The sequence below is a fragment of the Gekko japonicus genome, unplaced genomic scaffold (assembly GCF_001447785.1).
Source record: "Gekko japonicus isolate JY-2015 unplaced genomic scaffold, Gekko_japonicus_V1.1 scaffold20, whole genome shotgun sequence".
In the NCBI taxonomy this organism is placed as follows: domain Eukaryota; kingdom Metazoa; phylum Chordata; class Lepidosauria; order Squamata; family Gekkonidae; genus Gekko; species Gekko japonicus.
In genome coordinates this window covers 1,439,038-1,456,921 of record NW_015169172.1, presented here as the reverse complement: position 1 = coordinate 1,456,921, position 17,884 = coordinate 1,439,038, and the positions used below count along the sequence as shown (strand labels likewise).

General features: G+C 42.3%; 1 protein-coding gene across 1 annotated transcript in view; it reads right to left on the bottom strand.

Annotated features, from left to right (window-relative positions):
* Positions 1-17,884, bottom strand: part of WLS (wntless Wnt ligand secretion mediator) — a 73,358-nt gene that overhangs the window by 50,522 nt on the left and 4,952 nt on the right. Inside the window, exon 2 of the mRNA XM_015415793.1 lies at positions 3,087-3,359. Coding sequence (XP_015271279.1) covers positions 3,087-3,359 — 273 coding nt within the window. The remainder of the gene's footprint in view (positions 1-3,086; positions 3,360-17,884) is intronic.

Sequence of the window (17,884 nt, the reverse complement as noted above, 5' to 3'; positions counted from 1 at the left end):
GGGGGGGGGGGCTGGGTCCAGAAATATATGTCTGCTTTTACTGCTGATGATGATGCCTCCCTGAAAGCGTTGCCAGATTGTGTCCGTAGCCCTGAAGGTCTGATTTATTCTGGAGACAAACTGTATGTGCCTATTTCAATGAGGAGGGAGGTGATGGAGTCTGCTCACGGTTCGAAACTGGCAGGGCATTGGAGTTTTGTTAAATCTCTGCAACTCATCCGCAGACAGTTCTGGTGGCCACAGATGCGCAAAGACCTCTTGACTTTTGTTCGGTCCTGCCAAACCTGTGCCTTGACTAAACCCAGAGTGGGCAAGCCTCCTGGTCTTCTGCAGCCACTCCCTACCCCATCGAGACCGTGGGAAGTGGTGTCCATGGACTTTATTACTGACCTCCCTGCGAGCAAAGGGAACACTGTTATTTGGGTGGTTGTTGATTTATTTTCTAAGCAAGCTCATTTTGTGCCTTTTCCTTCCTTGCCTACAGCTCAGAGGTTGGCGAAATCGTTTATGTCTCACGTGGTGAAAATTCATCAATTACCTGCTAAATTAATTTCTGACAGGGGGACCCAATTTGTTTCTAAGTTTTGGAGGGAACTTCTTTCCATTTTAGGGGTGGAACAAGGGCTCAGCAGCGCGTATCATCCTGAGACTGACGGACAAACAGAACGAGTTAATCAGACCCTGGAGCAATATCTTCGTTGTTTTACTAATTATCAACAGAATGATTGGTGTGAATTGTTGCCTCTTGCTGAATATTGTTATAACAATACTGTCCATAGCTCCACGGGCATGTCTCCTTATAAAGCTGTCTCTGGTTACGACAGCCCCCCCCTCCCTTTCTTGGAGGGGATGGGCCAACGTCCTGTGGGGGATGCTGATACCTGGTGTATGTCCTTGCAAAAAGCATGGCCTCTGTTATGCCAAACACTTGACGCAGCCAAGGCTGCTTACAAGACCCAGGCAGACAAGGGTAGGGTGGTGGGGTTTGATCTGAAACCTGGGGATCTTGTGTATGTCTCGACCAAGAACATTAAGATGCTGCGGCCTAGCAGGAAATTGGGGTGGAAGTTCATAGGTCCATTCAAAGTGCGTAAAGTCATAAATGATGTGGCGGTTGATGTTGTTTTGCCTAAGAATTTACGTGCTCTGCATTCTGTTTTTCACATGAGCCTGTTGAAGAAGGATCCTGGCCCGTCTCCCTGGAGACCAGCAGTTACTCCTCCTCCACCTGTCATTTTGGAAGGGGATGAACATTTTGAGATCGCTGATATCCTTGATTGTAAAGTGAAACGTGGTAAACTCTGGTACCTTATCGAATGGGTTGATTTCGGTCCCCAGCACCGCGAATGGGTGGAAGAAGGGGATATTCGGGCCCCTTACCTGATCCGTAGTTTCCACAAAAGGTTCCCGGACAAACCGGGAGGTCTCCCGCCCAGCCCGGGAGATCTCCCGCCCGGCCCGGGAGGTGTGTTGTAAGTGTATTTTAAGGGGGGCAGTATGTCAGCAAGCTGCCATTCTGTTTTCTGTGACCTCTGTGTACATATCCTTCCCTGTTGCACCCGGCTTGGTTTCTATCATCCTGCTCCTGCGTTGGAATGCAAAAGATAACTGCTGGAGGTTGTGTGGGGGAGAAGATGCTGTAATGCTTGGCTATTGCTTTTCCCATGAGTACTGCACCTGTGTTTTGTCTAATGTTCTGCCTGGTTCCCATAGACTGGGCGCGCAACTGTTTCATTAGCCCGCCAGCGGGAAAGCTATTCATTGGACCTGTATCTGTTTGAAGTTCCTTTATTATGCTTGACCTAACTGTGTATCCCCAGTTCTAACAAAGAACGTGTTTGAGTATGTCTTCAACGCTTTGAAATAAATTTTGCTTTTCTTGAAAACGTGGATTTATTCTCGATGCTTGGGGATCCAACAAGCACAAGGACAAATACACAGCGGAAAAGAGAAAAAACAACAAGAGGTAGGCTGAACTGCAAGAGAAAACATTCAATAAACTGTAAATACTATAGAATGCTCCACAGCTCCCCCTTTCAGCATTATTTAAAGTAACTAGACTCTTAGCAGGCTATCGTTTCTTCAACATTTTATTCACCAGTGCTTTTAACAGAGTGTAAACTGAAAGCATTTTATTAGGTTGGGGAGAAAATGGGGCTTTACTATCACTTAAATGTTTTTAATTATGAATTGTAAGCCACTTCAAATTGGGGAAAGGGGAAGTATAAATATTTTTAAATGTGCCAATAAAACTCTGGCAATTGTTGGATGCTAATCTTTGCAAATTTCATTGGCTAAGAAGAACCGATCTGAATGCAGATGAACGCAACTGAAGTGAGATGACTGCCAACTATTACCTAATGCTACCATAAATTTAAGTAAGGGCTATCGATAAAACAAAAAAAGGCGCAGGATGTTTAACAAAGCCTACAGAAATTGGGAAATCTGCCAGAATGAATTCTGGCCTGGAGTCGGGCCAATCTATACTCTCATTCACAGCCTAGAAATGGCTCAAAGTAAGGCAGGATAATTGAGCCAAGAATGATCTCAAAATGACTTTCCCCTTTAGGTCTCCTTGATCACTGGGAAAAAACACACCTTTGTATTCTTTTTGTTCTCCAGACAAAAAGAAAAGGGCTGTTGGTGATTGGTAAAGTCAGAAAAACATGAATAAGCTTTTTAAAAATATTAGCAATCAGTTTTATTTTTAAAAGTCAGTGACCCCAAGGACACCTCTCCCCATCCTCCATACATTTTCTGCAAATACCAGAAGTGAATCTCTCAAAACCACTGTGGCTGAACCTACATTTGTTGCATGGAATGAGATTTCTGACTAGAAGTAATATGTGGTCGAGGAATTATAACTGGATTAGATTGTGTTTCTAGCAACTTCCCATACCTTTATAAAGCTTAAACAGCCAGCTAGATCAGCCGGAATATTTATGGCACCAGATATTTAGGATATGGCATACGGAATGCTGCAACAGACATAACCTGAGCAAGACAACATAAAATGAGAATTTTTGGTTTTCATTTATACTCCTTATATTTAATACAGTACATGCAAAAATTACCAAGTTACTTACTAATTTGGTTGTCCATCTTGAAGGCAATGTCCACGTGCAAAACGTAGAGCATGAACTGGAACCAAGGGCTCATCTCATTGTGAGGATGAGGCGCATGAATGGAGAACACAATGTCATTGGCTTCTATCTGCCTGCTCACTGCTTCATCAAAGTCCCTGATTTTTTCACATGGATTGGACCCCCAGGACAAATACCATTTGGTCTTCTGATGGTTCTTCTCTACATCTACACATTTGTTTGCCAGATAGGACACAGCTGTGGTGGGACTTGGAGCTGCAAAACAAACAAACACCAACACACATGGTTATCAGCGCTGAATGGCAAGAAGTGATGGCCAATGATACTCTTACAAAATCTGCAGGTATAAGCTGCTCTGTTCAAAGAGGCAGGGATGCTGAGAGAGAGGGGTATGTGCGTCATATTCCTGGGGCCGTGAGCACAACACCACTGATGCTTGGTTATAAATAAAGTGGCCTTTTTATTTAGGGGGTAGAGAAAGAAGTGTGACCTTGGACCAGCCATTTTTAGCCCTTGGACCAGCCATTTAGGATAAATGTTCATATACATTGCTTTGAGCTCCCTGAATAAAACAATGGGAAATAAAATGTAAATAATGGGATAAGTGTATGGTGCACACAAACACAGTATGAATAGGTTATTAACTGGTTAACAACAAGCCATGCAATCTGTTTTATATGATTACTGGGTTGATATATAGGGTGTGTGGAAGACTACAGTAGTACCTGCCAACCCCAGATAAGGTACACCCCTTGCTCTCTTTCATACACACACAGAGGAGGGAATGCCCCTTCTAAAATGGTGGCTGCCATGGCATCATTCTAAAGAAACGTAGTTTTAGTCACATACAATTTTTATCACATCAGTAAACTATGATTAAAAACAAAGTTTATTTAATTGAGTCATATCCCTATTTTAGAATTCATAATCCACCATAGTCTAGCAATGTAACAGGAAACATAAACCAACACATTAATGTTATCTTAAAACAGAAACAGTGAAGCAAAATATGTTTAAAAAGCAAAGCAGAACATCAGCATAATAATAGATATAAAGCAGCAATCAAAAATACCTATAAATGATTGCCAAAATTAAAAATGTAGTTCTAAGAAAAACTGAAGAAAGCAACAGAGCTGGTCTCATGGAAGGTGATGAAGTGGGTGCAACTACTGAGAGTCAATCTTTAGAAAAGAGTCCTGCCCTGGCATGGATAGCCCAGGCAAGTCAGATCTCGGAGACCTCCAAGGAATACCAGGGCTGGGATCCAAACGCAGGAAATAGTAAGCCACCTCGCTGAAATGTACAAACCCCAGTAGGGATCGCCAGAAGTCAACCATGACTTCCAGCATACACACATGCACACACATAATACAAAAAGAAAAAGAAAAGAGTCCCTTTGAGTCCCCACTGGGGAGAAAAGTGGGGTATAAAAGAAGCAAATAATATTGTAAATAAAACAAATATATGCTTGAGGAAAACTCAGGCACCCTGAATCCAGACAGTTTACTATACTGAATTTTTACCAGCCAGTATGATTAGAACAGGATTAAGGGAAGGAAAACATCCTACCATAGTTGTGTACACAAAACAGTAGTATAGATGTCAAAAGTCAAAGATAGGCTTTGCACATCTTGGATTTTTGTTTATCTGAAATCATCATCCAATTTGGAACATGTCACTGAATTATTTATGATAAACACAAAGACCTACACAATTAAGGGTCCACAAAACTTGGCTTGGCTCAGTAACCAGGCATTGCTTTGTGGTTTCCATCAACCCCTAAAAGACTCAGTCAGAGATGGGGTGTGTGTGTGTGTCAGATACAGTAGGACCCATATTTATTTTTTATTAGATTCTTATCCCACCTAACAACGTAACAGTGCAGTAACAATAATAAAACCATAATTTGCTTTTGGCATAAAAAATCAACAGTGGTGATAGTAGAGCCCACCAAAATTACATTAGTGGAAAGCCTGGTGAAATAATTTGGTCTTTCAGGCCCTGTGTATATTCTGTGTTAAGCTATGAGGTGGGCAGAAGAAGCACAAAACCAAAGTTCAGCACAAATGAGAGATGTCCCTCAAGTGATATGTAATACATGGAGGGGGCAGTATATGCTGAAAGGCAATGCCCACCATCCTTGGCCACCAGGTTTGCTGAGGCCTATATATGGTATTTTCCTGACCTGGATAGCCCAGGCTAGCCCAATCTTGTTAGATCTCAGAAGCTAAACAAGGTCAGCCCTGCTTAGTACTTGGATGGGTGACCACCAAGGAAGCCTAGGGTTGCCACACAAAGGCAGACAGTCGCAAAAATGAAATATTATTTCTTAGCTTTTACTCAAAAGGTGAGTGAATGAAGAGTAGGGAGGGAGAAGCAAAATCTAAGAAAACACTATGGACTCTTGAACTATTTCAGGAACCTAATGAGGTTTACAGGCTGTTGGATGCCCACTCACATCCAAAAATCACACATTGAGGACAATGGACAATGGTCACAGAAAAATCAACTTCAACACTGTAGTATTCTGATGAAGTTCTCCCACTCCAGAGAGTGCACACATGCCAGCATCTATGTGCTAAATTTTTCAATAACTCCACAGCTGAATTGTCAAGTCACATTCACCAGGTCCAAAGGAAAAGAAATGGGGTATGAGGAACTGTTCAGTAATTCTTGTTTAAGAATATGATTAGAACTAGAAAATGCAAAAAATCCAATTCCAGTTCTCACCCTCCCTTCTCCCTCCAACCCATAAGAAATCATAGGCATTTAATTACAGAGTACTTATTTATAACCAGAGGGGTTGAGATGTTGATGCTTTTCTCGTTACATGTCCAGCCATCTACAGCAGTAACAATGCAAAAATCCAAAATGATCTGTAAAGAAGTAGTAATGTCCTGCTTGGAATCAATTAAATACAGCACTCCTCCTGGCTCACTTTGTTTTATACAGCATTTTGCAATTCAGTGAGGTGACCTGGCTTTCAGATTCACAGAACTCCCCCTCACACACACACAATTGGTTCAACATTCTTCCTTATTGAATGGGATCAAAGCCAACCAAGCCTGCCAGGTGGTGATGCTTGTCCAGTGTGCCATCCCTGGACAATATATAATAGTCTGTCCTTCACAGCTGGAACTTTGCCTGGAAAGATACCATGGAACACAAGGTAATCAGTGCACAATTATGACAACATATTCAAAATTACATGGACTTTGGCCAGGGTGAAGGCATTTTAAATAATCTCTAAGCATACTGAAGAAATTTGGTCTTCCTGACTCTTCCCTTCAATTCCATTTTAATTAATTCCCTCATATTTGAGAAGTTGCCTCTTTTGAAGGTAACTGAGGCCTTCTTTAGACTTTCCAAGCAACTTACTGTTCATGCGCATGTTGTTTCAGAGCCCTGTCACTGTTCCCAGGTGACTTGATCACTTTTGATTCCTGTGCCAGATCAGAGCTACCAATCCAAGGTCACACTCCCTCTAATCAGATCCACGATTAGGATACAAACATTGAATAGATCTAAAAATTTCCTCTTTTTTGTTGTCATTTGAACACATATTTGCCTACTACATTAATGTCTTCTTTTAGGACTATACACTTCTGGTCCCCTATCTTGGCTTGGCAGCTTCTAGTACTGGCATATAAAACCAGTATACCCCATCCCCTTTTTAATTACCCTTGCCATGTACAACTCCTCCAGTTCAGTCACCTTGTCTCTGAGCAAAAAAACCTGTCCATCCTCTGCTTTGTCATTGGGGCTTGTTAGGCCTGTCATGGGGATGCTCACATGCTGTGCTTTATTCTGCTAGTGGAGTGGCCTGTCTTCAGCTTTATTTCCCTGTGCTCTTTAAAAAGCACCAGAAACTCCTGAGGTGTGCTGCTGCTTGGGAAGCGTTTTGGTGCGTGCCTTTGAGACCACTGGTCTTTAAAGCCAGGGTGGTACAGGTGAGGCTGGCAAAAGTCCAAGCCCCTTCAGGTTAAGGTTATCTCATTATTTAGCCTCATTATTTGCTTTCTCCCACTGACATACCTGGTACCACTATCAGAACAAAGTCCCAAAGTGTTTGCTAGTTATCCAGTTATTGTTCACACAGAAGCAGCAGATAACTGGTAGGCATTTTAAGCATTCTTCAAATGTTTGTAGGCTAGAAAAGCAACATTTCCAGGAATGCTCAACTGGCCTTCATAACATTAGTGTGCATTCTCCCTTTCCATTCTCATAGACATAAACCAATTCTCAAGGGTAATGACCCTGAACACCAGACTGGTACACCAGTCAACTGGTTGCAGTTAAAGAGGCCAATATTCAACCAAACGTTCTATAAAGGCAACATTGTTTGTAGGTATTAACTTCACAAGGGCTACGTGGCGTCTAGTCTGATAACCATTGGGACAAACTTAGTTGCATAGCAAAGCTTCCACCTACTAGAACTGGAGGCATCTCTAAACAAGCTTTTGTTTTTGTAAGTTGCTATTATGTTTCTTTATTTCATTTTAATTTTTTAGCTTCCAAACTGTTGGCCAACTGTAGTATTCCAAGATAAACATCAAGAAGAGCTGTACAGTAAACTGTTCATACAGAAATGTTAATATTGTTAAAAATTATAATTCCATATCATTAAATTAATTACAGTGTTTCATAACAGTTACGTGAATTACAAAAACAAGTTTAGTGTAGCTCTGTTGCTCTAAATAATGGTTTAAAATACTTCCCCATTATTTGATAGTATTTGATCAAGTATTGATCACTTTCCCCCCCCATCAAATTCACTAACCTAGTTAGACAAGGATGGCTGAAATATTGGAAGTATCAACTTTGTGAACACCCCTGACAGGGATTTTCCAGTTCCTCTGATCGACCTGGCATGCTACACATGTGTAGCCCTTGTGATCCCTTTTCCTTGACCAGGCCCTCTTACACTGTTTTGCGTATTCAGTCTAGGCCGCACGGCTTTCCTCAATTGGGAATTTCAGTTTAAATGTTCACAGTATGTGTTAACTGGAAGAAGTGAGGTTACCCAGCTCAACTTCCCAAGTTACTTGCAAAGCTGTAGGGCTGGGTGGAGTAAATGGAGCACAGGTTTGGGTTCACTCTTTGCACATAGGCGCTTAAGGCAGGAAAGAAAACTCCCTAGCAATAAGAAGCTGCCACATTCTAACATAATCAAGAAAGTAGTTTCAGAGGGTAGCCATGTTGGTCTGCAGTAAAGTAACTAGATCCCAGCTGCTAAGGTGCTACTGGACTGAAATCTAGCTGTAATACAACCAAGAAACAGAAACCTAGACAGGGCTATACAGATAGGGGTGCGTTTAGCTCTGTGGGCGTTGGGATTCCAACTGCTGAACCTAACTGCTCCCCTCACAATGGGAGAACTGGAGGCAACAAACAAGTACCACTCCCTACCCAGGTGTCCTCAAATACGTCAATATATCTAATTCTCAACTTGCCCCATCTGTTGATACGTAAATCTGGAGACTGGAGCCATGGAATGACAAGATGCATCTTTCTACAAACCTGACAAATGCCTCAGGTTTGCAGGAAAATCTGATTTTTTTTAAAAAAACACAACACTATAAGGGGGTTTAAAACTTCCCAAAATAATACAAGCAGCACCCATAGCTTTAAGAAATGAGTGCCCTCAGTGGCCATTACTAGGCAACTACACAGTATAGCCAGCCTTCAAGTACTGGTTTCTGTCAGTAAAAGGCAAGGAGAGGGAACACGGCTCTTTTAGCCGTTGAGGGAGAAGTAATCAGGGCCACACCTAGCAGTGATTGCGGCCAGGCAACTTGCTACCAGGGGACTTTCATGAGTCACCCAGGACTGGCTGCTTTCTACGGCAGCCCCCTCAAAAAATACGGTGTAGTGGTTAGAGTTTCACACTAGGATTTGAGAGACCCAGATGCCAATTACCACTCTTCTATGGAAGCTCACAGGATTCCTGTGAGGATAAAATGGAGGAGACAAGAATGATGTAAGCTGTCTTGGGGCTCCAATGTGGAGAAAGGTGAGATAAAAATGAAGTAAATAAATATAGCTGAAGATGAGGGCAGTCAAGAGATATGTTTGTTGTTGGGAGTGAAAGAGAAAAAGAAGCAGGGATAGGTGAGTATATGGGGGCTGCCAAGAAGATGGAAAGAGGAAATAGGGTGGGGAGGGGATACATGAGAAAGTCAGGTGCCCCGTGGAAGTCCTTGCAGGTTCCCTACTGTTATGTATCTAACACCTACCACACAACTGGGTCATATTTTTCTGGAGTGGAGGCTTCCAGTAGGAGGAAAAGCTGAAGACAGCAGGCAAATAAAGGTGGGTTGGCTGGTAGGCGTGAAAGATTTAAGGAAGCAGGAGGAGAGGCTTTGGGGGCTTTCAAGAAAGGGAAAGAAGATATAGTAGAGGACAGGAAAATGAAATCCCCCCCACAAGCCCTTGCAGATCCTCTGCTTGTATCGTCATATTTTTATATTTAATAATGGAGTATCTGTGTTCCTGTGAAAGATTTTATCATACCATATCACTGTGTCCTAGCAATCTATAGGCCAGTCCTCTCGAACTGACATTTTTCTGCTTTTAAATGACTGAAAGCTCAATGGTAACACAGCAGCCTAAAGCAAAGATGATGCATGGCAGAAAACATGGAGCAGTCAGAACTCAGTATAATGATTAATAATTCTGTACTAATTCAGTGAATTTTAACTGGAAGGGTGGGGGAAATATATCAAATACTAACCAAGGCTTGCAATGTGGCACAGATTTAGAAAGGATACATTTATCCTTTTTCAACTGGTGTCAGGAAAGAGCCACTGGAAACTGAAAGGTCATATACAACATATCATCCAGACCAGCATTTCAACTAAGCTTTCAATCGCTGGTTCACATGCTGGTGAAAAAAACTGTTGGAATCTTGATGATGTATTCAACACCCCATATCTGATTTATATAAGGCAGTCAAATTAATACAGTGCTGATCACCATGTTAGGGACCAGTTTTTCAATCCACCATTTGATTAAATAATGTACTAATTTGTCACACTAAATCAATGCACAGGACAATGTGCAGATAAAACCCCTTTCCACAGAAAAGGGCCATAGGGCTCAATCACTAGGAAATGGTGATGGCTGAATGGGTCCAGGAGCATACAGAAAGATAAATTAGTGGGGGGAAATACTTCTACTTTACTTTACCACAAAAAGCTGACTTTAAATAATTTATTTGAACATTTTAATCCACCTTTCTTCAGAAATGGATTCATTTTTGGGGGGGGGGCAGCACTCATCACTGACACAGCTATACATACTGGAAATTATATAAATCACTTTAATGATGCAATGTATTCAATTAGGGCTTGCCTTCAAAAATGGCAGGAATTTATTTTGAATACGGATCTAAGGGTTTTCATTTTTCATTGCTGTTCACACTTGTAGTGGTCTTTAGGTTCCAAGAAGCAGCCTATGATATTAGGCTCTTCAATAACACGTTCACAAGCTGCCAGAAAATGTTATGGTCTCCAGCATCATCTTCTGCAGAGCCTGTCTGCTCTTAAAATATGCCCCCAAAGTAACATTCAGAACTAATTTTACCTGCCTGTTTGTGGAAACACTCACAGTTACTATCAGAACAAAGTTTGAGTCCAGTGGCACCTTTAAAACCAATCTCCCTTGTAAATAAAAGCCAAATGGTGGTGGCACTTCTCTAGAACATTCCACACGCTCCAAAATCAGTTCGCTCTCTAATCTGTCATCCACTGGCTGCTTTGCCTGAGTCCTGCCTCCAACATTTTGCTGTTCCTCTCCCCCCCATGGCCAGTCAGAACACAGAGGTTATTTGCATATGCAGTCTCATTGGCCTCTGCCTCGGAACACAGAGGTCGTTTGCATATGCAACTTGATTGGCTTTTGCCTCTAACATTCTAAACAGTTTGCTCTTCTGAGGTAAAATGTGTCCAATCTCCAGGTGAGGGCTGGAGATCACTCAGAATTACAACTGCTTTCCAGACGGCAGAGATCAGTTCCCCTGGAGAAAATGGTGGGCTCTGTATCCTTATATGCTGCTGAGGTGGCCCCCATGACAGCCAATGTGACGTAGAAGTCAGGGCTTCAGAGCACGGGAGAGGCTGCAGGTGTGTGTGGGGGGTGGAAAGCTGAAGAGTGAGGGGGAAATAAAGGTAGGTTGATGATTGGCTGGAAAGGAGATAGGGTTGCCAACTCCAGGTGGGAAATTCCTGGAGATGTGAGGGATGGAGTCTGGAGAGGGTGAGGTTTCAGGAGGCTTGGGACCTCGGACAGGTACAAAGCCATAGACTCCACCCTCCAAACCAACTATTCCCTTCTGGGGAACCATCGTTGCCAATCTCCAGGTGAGGACTGGAGATCACTCAAAATTACAACTGTTTTTTAGGTAGCAGAGATCAGTTCCTCTGGAGAAAATGGTGGACTCAGTGTCATTATACCCTGCTGAGGTCGCCACAGCGAATTGACACTCAGTGTCCAAGGCCGGGGCACCCGGCCAGAGCCTCTTTCTAGAGACCGTTGTATGTATTTCCACAACGGGCCTTTTTCCTAGTAATAGCTATAAACTAAGCTTATTATTCTTTTAATCTGTTACAAACATCTTCATTATTCTGCATGCTGATTCACTGCCCACACTCTATATGTATGACTGTTATTTCTATTTCCATTTCATTGTGTCTGAAGAAGTGGGTGTACAAACGAAAGCTCACCCTGAATAAAACTTTGTTGGTCTTAAAGGTGTCACTGGACTCAAACTTTGTTCTGCTGCTTCAGAACAACAGGGCTACCCACCAGTTGCTGTCAGTGTCGCTCGTAAGCATGAGAAACAGAGTTCTTGTGTTTTAATAACAGTTCCTACTGTGCCTTCCAAAAACTACAGTCAGTATGGACTGTGACTGTAAAGAACAAGCTTGCCCTGTAGCCACATATCTAGGGTATTTCAGGCAGTTCCTCCAAAATCATCCATGGAAGAGAGAAAGCATTTTCTTCTTCCAAGCTCCACTGCAGTGATTCATAGCCTCTAGGCAATGGCTCTTGAAGAAGTAAGTTTTCCCTGAGAAAGCAAGTTGCTGGAATAGCTGCCTCCCAAACTTGTTTAGAGTGTCTGTTTGTGTATGTCTCCACTGGAAGCAAAATACTAAGCATTCCACACCCAGTTGCCAAGCGGATCCTGCAGGAACCTTGCATGAGTACCCATGGCTGACTCAATCCCTGCTCCACCCTAGGCATAGTCCTAAGGGTGGTCCTGTGTCAGTTTATTCCTTTCACTCTGCTGAATCCTGTAAAACAGTAGTCTGCAGTGCCCACATGGGAGCTTTTGTAGGTAAGTACTAACCCCTCCCATTCAACCTTTTCTCTGTCATCAGTAGCAGATCTACCCACCCAACCCCATCAAGCCTCAGAAAGACTAGATGACTGAAGTCTTCTGTCAAGGCCTCACTTTTACATGCAAGCCAAGTGGCTATATGAAGCACTGGTGTTTATGTGTTCACCAACTGAACATATAAATCATACTGGAATTAAAAGGTGTCTAGAGGCATCCTGTCCCTCACTTTTCACAGCCTTATGGTATTTCAGATTAGTTACTGACCCTTGTTTCTCACACCAATGGTCTCTTTAGAGAAACTGAACTGCACTTTGTCTACCCTGATTAAAACTTGAAACCTAGTGACACCCCACGAGGTTAACTGCTCCCATGCTCCAAGATCATTCTACTTTTCTGTTCAATTACCCCCTTCCATTCAGAGCTAGCACTACCAAATGAGCACATACAATGGACTTCTGCTTCATTAACCTAACCAACAGCAGGGTAGGAATAAACAAGCCAATTTATCATCCTCATCACTAGCCTAGATCTCAAGCATCTCTTGACCACTCTTGTTTTTGGAAAAAAAATTACCGTGGTGAAATGCTGAGCTAGCGAGTTAGAAGTCAGATGTTTTCCAATGGTTTTTATATCCTTATTTTATCACACCTTGTTTTTATTTTTTAAAAAATTATATCTGCTTGACCTTATGAAAAAGTAGCCTATAAATGTTTTTAGAAGTAGAATACAAAATTAACGCGCTATCAAATTAATATTGTGCTGCCACATTTTTGCTAGAAGAAACCTTGTATTTCATTCTCAAAGGCAACATGAACAAAGTCTCTTGTCAATGCCAAAAGAGATATTTCTACTGAGCAGAGCCAAAAGTATAAACTGTTGCTTATTTGCACAAATGAAAAGGTTCAGAACAATCATCATCATACAAGCCTCCCTATTAACAGCTTTAGAATGACCACTACCTAGAGATGTAAAATTTCCGGAATTTTTGAAGCTCGGAAAACCCCCCATTTTTTTCCCGTTTTTTTCTGGGGGAAAAACGGAAATTTTCGGAAAAATTGAAAAAAATGCTACATTAGCATTTCTTTTGCCTTTTCTAGATTGAAAGTCATTCTGTTACTTTAGGAACATAAAATATGACTATGGACATTTTTACTTGGCATGAAATTATTACAACTAGCATATTAAAAATATAGTGTATCCAAACAATTATTACAAACAGAATACCCAACCACATGCAAAAACAAAACTGAAACTTTTTAACTTTCTTCTGACAATCGCACCTCCTAAAGGAAGAAATGCATCTTGTTCTTGCATTGGAGAGTTCAGTTTGTAACCTAGGACTTGCTTGTCCTCAGTGCACAGAAATTAGATCAATCAGATACCATATATATATTAGAAATGATTTCAAAAATATTTGAACACCTTGTATTAAAATATTTTCTTCATCATGTTAAAATAAAACGTTCCATAATCAATTTCTTTTCTTTTTTCAATTTTTCCAATTTTTCGGGAAAAAACAAAAAAGGCTTCAGGGAAAAAACGGGAAAAAACCGTTTTTCCCCCGAATTTTTCCGGGCCTTCACATCTCTACCACTACCACCCTTGTCACTGCCTCGCGGTTTACAAAGTTGTCCAAGAAAGAAACATTTTGCCTGATTAACTTTCATAAAGACCCAGCCTATCTTAATAAATAGAATATGCAGCCCCAACAACTCATGGAGTTTTAATTTGGGGGAGGGGGGACACTGTCAAGACTTTAAGACAGACAGGAATTTCAGACAGCCGATATATTCCGGTTCAACCAAACAATCTTAAGAGGAGAAATGTAGTTGGATAAGATCATCTTTGCTACAGAATACTCTGTAAAGCTGTGAATTTTCAGGTTTAAAAGTATGTAGACAGATGGGGGAATTTCACATTACCCTTTTTAAGCCGTTTTTAAGCCGTTGTTGTACCATCTTGGAGTAAACCGGTACAGGGCTGCCATTTCACACAGCCTTTCCCCTACCGGTAAGGAGCTGTCTCTGAAGTGGTTTGGCATTTCAGACTGCGCAGCTTTGTTTTCACGCCTTTTTCGCCCGTGCGGGAGATCTCCATCCCTTTTTTTTTTGAACGTTCGTTTTAGAGTGCTATGGCGCTATAGTGCTATAACACAACACCAAAACAGCAACCCCATTGGAATGCCTGGACTCCACTGGGATACATGAGATGGCTGCATCTGCCACATGGAAACAAGTACCTCATTGGACTGCAGACTTTGGCAGGAAATCAGGGCATCAGTGATTGGTGTGACAGATGTTGCTAACCCTTCCATGCCCACTGTGAGTCAGGGGAAGGTGATGGGTTGTCAGGTTGCCAGCTGGGGAGAAGATGCTCATTGGACAACAGGTTTAGGCGGGAGATCAGGGCATCAGTGATTGGTGAGACAGATGTTGCTGACCCAGCCTGATGTGCATCCATCCATGCCAAGAGGCAATTGGCTGGAAAGTGACTGGCATAGAGCTGGATCAGGTATAAAGAGCAGGGAGACAAACCCCTTATCTTTGTGGGCTGAAGTTGGTGAGTGGTAGGCTTGTCTGGTTAGAGTAGTTTTGTGTGATTGTGTGAGAGGCTACTGATCTATTAGTCATGGTCTCCATAACTACCTTGTTGCAACTGATCCTAGAGGTGTTGCAGATGATGATCAGCAGCACAGCAGCTTTGAGTGAGGTGCTCATGCACTTCCTTCATCTCTCTAGGAGGAGGAGGGGGGGGAGGAGAACTGACATGCCTGTCTTGAGCCATGCACCCTCCAGGTACAATCTGAGGACATCTATCAGGGCATGGGCACCTGTCATTGCTGCCCATACAGTCCCTCGACGTTGGTGGGTAAAAGAGAGGAGGGACTGATGGAACTACACTGTAATGGGCACATGGATCAATAAAGACTGGCTGAAGACTTTCCGGATGTGGCTTACAATCTCCTTTCCCTTTCCCTTCGCCTCTCCACAGCAGACATCCTCTGAGGTAGGTGGGGCTGAGAGAGCTCTTACAGAAACTGGTCTTAACAAGAAGACCTCTGACAGAACTATGGCTTGCCCGAGGTCATCCAGCAGCTGCAAGTGGAGGTGTGGGGAATCAAACCCGGTTCTCCCAGATTAGAGGCTGTGCACTTAACCACTACACCAAACATTTCTTGCCTCGAAAACCCTACGGGGTCACCAGAAATTGGCTTCGATTTGGGGGCCCTTTCCTCCACCACGGGTTAATAGGCATTTCATAAAACATCCGGCTAAATTGCAGGCAATCGCGTTGGATACAAGTCATACGCAGTGTTCCCTCTAAGCTGAGTTAGTGTGAGCTAGCTCACAGCTTTTTAGCCTCCGGCTCACACATTTTTGCCTTAGCTCAGGAAGGATGGCTCCAGAGCACACTAATTAATGCAGGAGCCAAATCGCTCGCTCACAACTTTAATGTAAGTAGCTCACAAAGTAGAATTTTTGCTCACAGGACTCCACAGTGGAGTCCAGGGATTCCAATGGGGTTGCTGTTTTGGTGTTGCGTTCTAGCGCTATAGCGCCATAGCACTCTAAAATGAACGTTCAAAAAAAAAAAGGACGGAGAGCACCCGGATGGGCAAAAAAGGGCGGGAAAACAAAGCGGCGCAGGAGGAAGCACTACGGGACATTTTACACAGCACCCTGTAGTGCTTCAGAAATGGTATAGAAAAGTGGGGACCGCTTGGAAGCAGTTTGCATGTAAAACGGTTCAGTCACGTTTCCTGAATGGGACAGAAGCATTTCTGTCTGAAAGTGAAAATATATTATGGCAGGGAACCGTTACTAAAACAGTTCTGTCTAAAATGTCAGACCAGAAACTGTTAGGGAACAGTTCCTGAACCAGAATATATTGGCTGTCTGAAATTCCCCATGCTTACATGAGAATTAAGTCTATCATGTAGCAAAGTAACAACAGAAAATATGACCTGATATGCAAATCAATTCAATTTACCTTTAACCGGGCATACATTGTTATGAAGGAGGTCTTTGGGGAAGCACACTGAAGGCTTACCTGACTTCAAAAGAAGCAAAAGGCTCCCCTCATTTTGTGGAGTTTCACAGGTAGATAAAATGACTTGCCAAAGTTTACAATGAGCGTTTGTGCCAGATCTGGCAACAGAATACATACATTTGATCCTAGTGCCTCAGTTGCTAAGGCATATTACCTCAACTGGAAATAGCAATTTAAGACTTCTGCTCACCTTTTACCACTATAGTAACATGGCACAGGTAAGGAAATAAGTTTCAGCTCATTTTCACATCTATTTGTTGACAAAAGTACTCCCACTGTATATCCAATGCTCACTGACTGGCCTTGGGTCATTCTTGGCCTAGCCTCTCTCTAACAAGGTTATTGTAAGTAGAAACAGGGGAAGGGAGAATTATGTCTGCTCAAAGCACCTGGGAGGAAGGAGGACATACGTTTTAGCCAGGGCTTGCCACTCAGACTCAATAGCAGACTAGCAACAGTCACTATTGTATACCATTTGCAACAACCAACTAATGTAAAAGAAAACAGTAGTTTGAATGATCTATTACGCACACTTCTGCTGTATTTCGGCTTCAGTTTAAAAAAATGGGAGAACATCTGCTAACTGTAGCAAAACATATCTGGGTCTTGTCCAAGCCTCTCTTTTTGTTGATTTTCACTAGAGATAAAACACACTTCCTGCTACTACAGCCAGACTATTAAATCCCTCACAATGCAGGTCTCAATAGCAGAGAGGATCCAGCATTATTCACAGAGCAGAACTCTGAAAAGGAAAACAGTCTCTCTTTCTAGTTGCAGTTTTTCAATTTTACAGTATCTGATCAGCAAGCAACTACCAGTACCTCATAAAAAAGTATTATTTAGGCAGCAAACATTTCCTTTTATGCACCCATTACATACATGCCAGAACGTGTGCTGAAGCAACTGGAATGTTCCTGTCACCTCTTACCTCAAGGGAAGCATTCCTGGCTTGCAGAAAGAGTTAGAATTTCATTTCAAGAAAGACTGTTTTCTTTAGCAGTGGAAGATCCATTTCTCATCCCAAACTCTCCAAGTGCCTAAATCCAGGCAAAAACTAGCTTTTCTAGATTTGTTTTTTAGCTTGACTACAATGATCAACACACTTGCTAGTGTACACTCTACAGATTTAGTGTCTTATCTTAACAACCATCTCTAGGATGGCGAGTTATGTCTAAAAAGTAATATCAAAAGCCACCTCACAGGTGCTTAAAGCTTTTAATCCAAACCCACAACACTCTAGCAAAATGCACTAACTTCTTCATCACACAAGTAAATTGGTTCGTGCTAATTCAGGGGTAGGCATCCTTTCTGGCCTGAGTGCCAAATAACCCACAGTATTTACCTGTGGAGATGTCTGTGTCAGTGAGCAAAAAGGGCGGTGGCGGGGGGG